The 1,505-nt window shown below is 66.4% G+C and overlaps 1 protein-coding gene across 1 annotated transcript in view; it reads left to right on the top strand.

The window, feature by feature from the left end:
- Positions 1–1,505, top strand: part of SSPO (SCO-spondin) — a 46,904-nt gene that overhangs the window by 36,125 nt on the left and 9,274 nt on the right. The window contains 4 exon segments of the mRNA XM_025039004.1: positions 376–507; positions 607–853; positions 1,139–1,291; positions 1,373–1,419. Coding sequence (XP_024894772.1) covers positions 376–507; positions 607–853; positions 1,139–1,291; positions 1,373–1,419 — 579 coding nt within the window.

Below are 1,505 nucleotides of genomic sequence, written 5' to 3'. Positions count from 1 at the left end.
TGGTCCTTCCGTGCTCACTCACCCCAGGGACCCCGGTTTCTCCAGGGTCCACCACCTCTATCAGGACGCCCCCACACTGACACGCCCTCCCGTCACCCTGATAAATCCATATATTAAGGCCCTATTGGTGACAGTGTTGATTTTTTTAGATGCACAAATTCAGTCCAGCCCAACAAAGCATTTATTGGGTATCAGGCTAGGTGCTGGGGACTCACAGGCAGGCGAGAGGAACTTTCTGTCACTCAGAATGTCCCAATCCCAGAGTCCCCAAGACCCCATGTTTCCATGGGCACCAACACAGGGATGACAGGGCGCGTAGCTTCGTGGAGATAAGCATGGTCCCCTGGGTGACTCTGGTCCCCCCCATCTGCTCAGAGGGCGGCTGCCCAGCAGGCATGGAGGTGGTCAGCTGTGCCAACCGCTGCCCACGACGCTGCTCGGACCTACAGGAGGGGATCGTGTGCCAGGACGGCCCGGCCTGCCAGCGGGGCTGCCGCTGTTCCGAGGGTGCGCGGGTCCCAGCCCTCCCCCGCCTCAGGGCAGCTCAGTGGGACGCGGGTGGGGACCTGGGTGCCAGCACCGCGCTGGAGGGCCGCCTCCCCACAGGCTCACTGGAGCAGGACGGCGGCTGCGTGCCGAGCGGGCACTGTGAGTGCACAGACGCCCAGGGCCACAGCTGGGCCCCGGGCAGCCGGCACCAGGAGGCCTGCGGCAACTGCACGTGCCAGGCGGGACAGCTGTCCTGCACGGCGCAGGCCTGCCCGCCCCCTGCCCACTGCGCCTGGAGCCGCTGGTCAGCCTGGAGTCCCTGCAGCCACTCGTGTGGGCCCGCGGGGCAGCAGAGCCGGTTCCGGTACGGGGCTGGGCCAGGCTGGCGTCCCCTCTCTCTACCCCGGTTCTCCTGCTTCCTTAGACACTGTCCCTCTCTGACACAGTGCTCCTAGACCCCAGCCCCCCAACCAGTGGCTTTGCACCCCCCAGTGCCCTGGCCCCAGCTTCTATCCCTGGTCACCCTTGTCTTTCTTTAGCCACTTCCATGCCCACCCTGGGCTTTCCCAGTGGGTATCTCCCCAGGGGGCGGAGGAGGGGTGGAGGGTCCCTGGGCGTCTCTCACCCTCTCTGCCCTGGCCCCACCCAGGTCCTCCACGTCTGGCTCCTGGGCCCCGGAGTGTCGGGAGGAGCAGTCCCAGAGCCAGCCCTGCCCTCAGCCCCCATGCCCACCCCTGTGCCTGCATGGTGGCCGTCCCCGAAGCCTGGGGGACAGCTGGCGGCAGGGCGAGTGCCAGCAGTGGTAAGGCCAGGCTCAGGGACAGGGTGGCCGTGCTGTCCTATTGGATGGCCGAGCTTCCCTGAGTCTGGGCCCCTCCCTCAGCTCCTGCACCCCGGAGGGCGTGCTGTGTGAAGACGTGGACTGTACAGGTCTGGAGCTTCCTCTCCCCCCTCAGCTTCCTCTCCCCCCTCAGCTCCTCTCCCCCCTCGGCTTCATCTCCCCCCTCAGCTTCCTC

This window comes from Pteropus alecto, unplaced genomic scaffold, assembly GCF_000325575.1.
Source record: "Pteropus alecto unplaced genomic scaffold, ASM32557v1 scaffold48, whole genome shotgun sequence".
NCBI classification, from domain to species: Eukaryota; Metazoa; Chordata; class Mammalia; order Chiroptera; family Pteropodidae; genus Pteropus; species Pteropus alecto.
The sequence above is the reverse complement of the archived record's forward strand: the minus strand, read 5'-3'. Positions and strand labels throughout refer to the sequence as shown.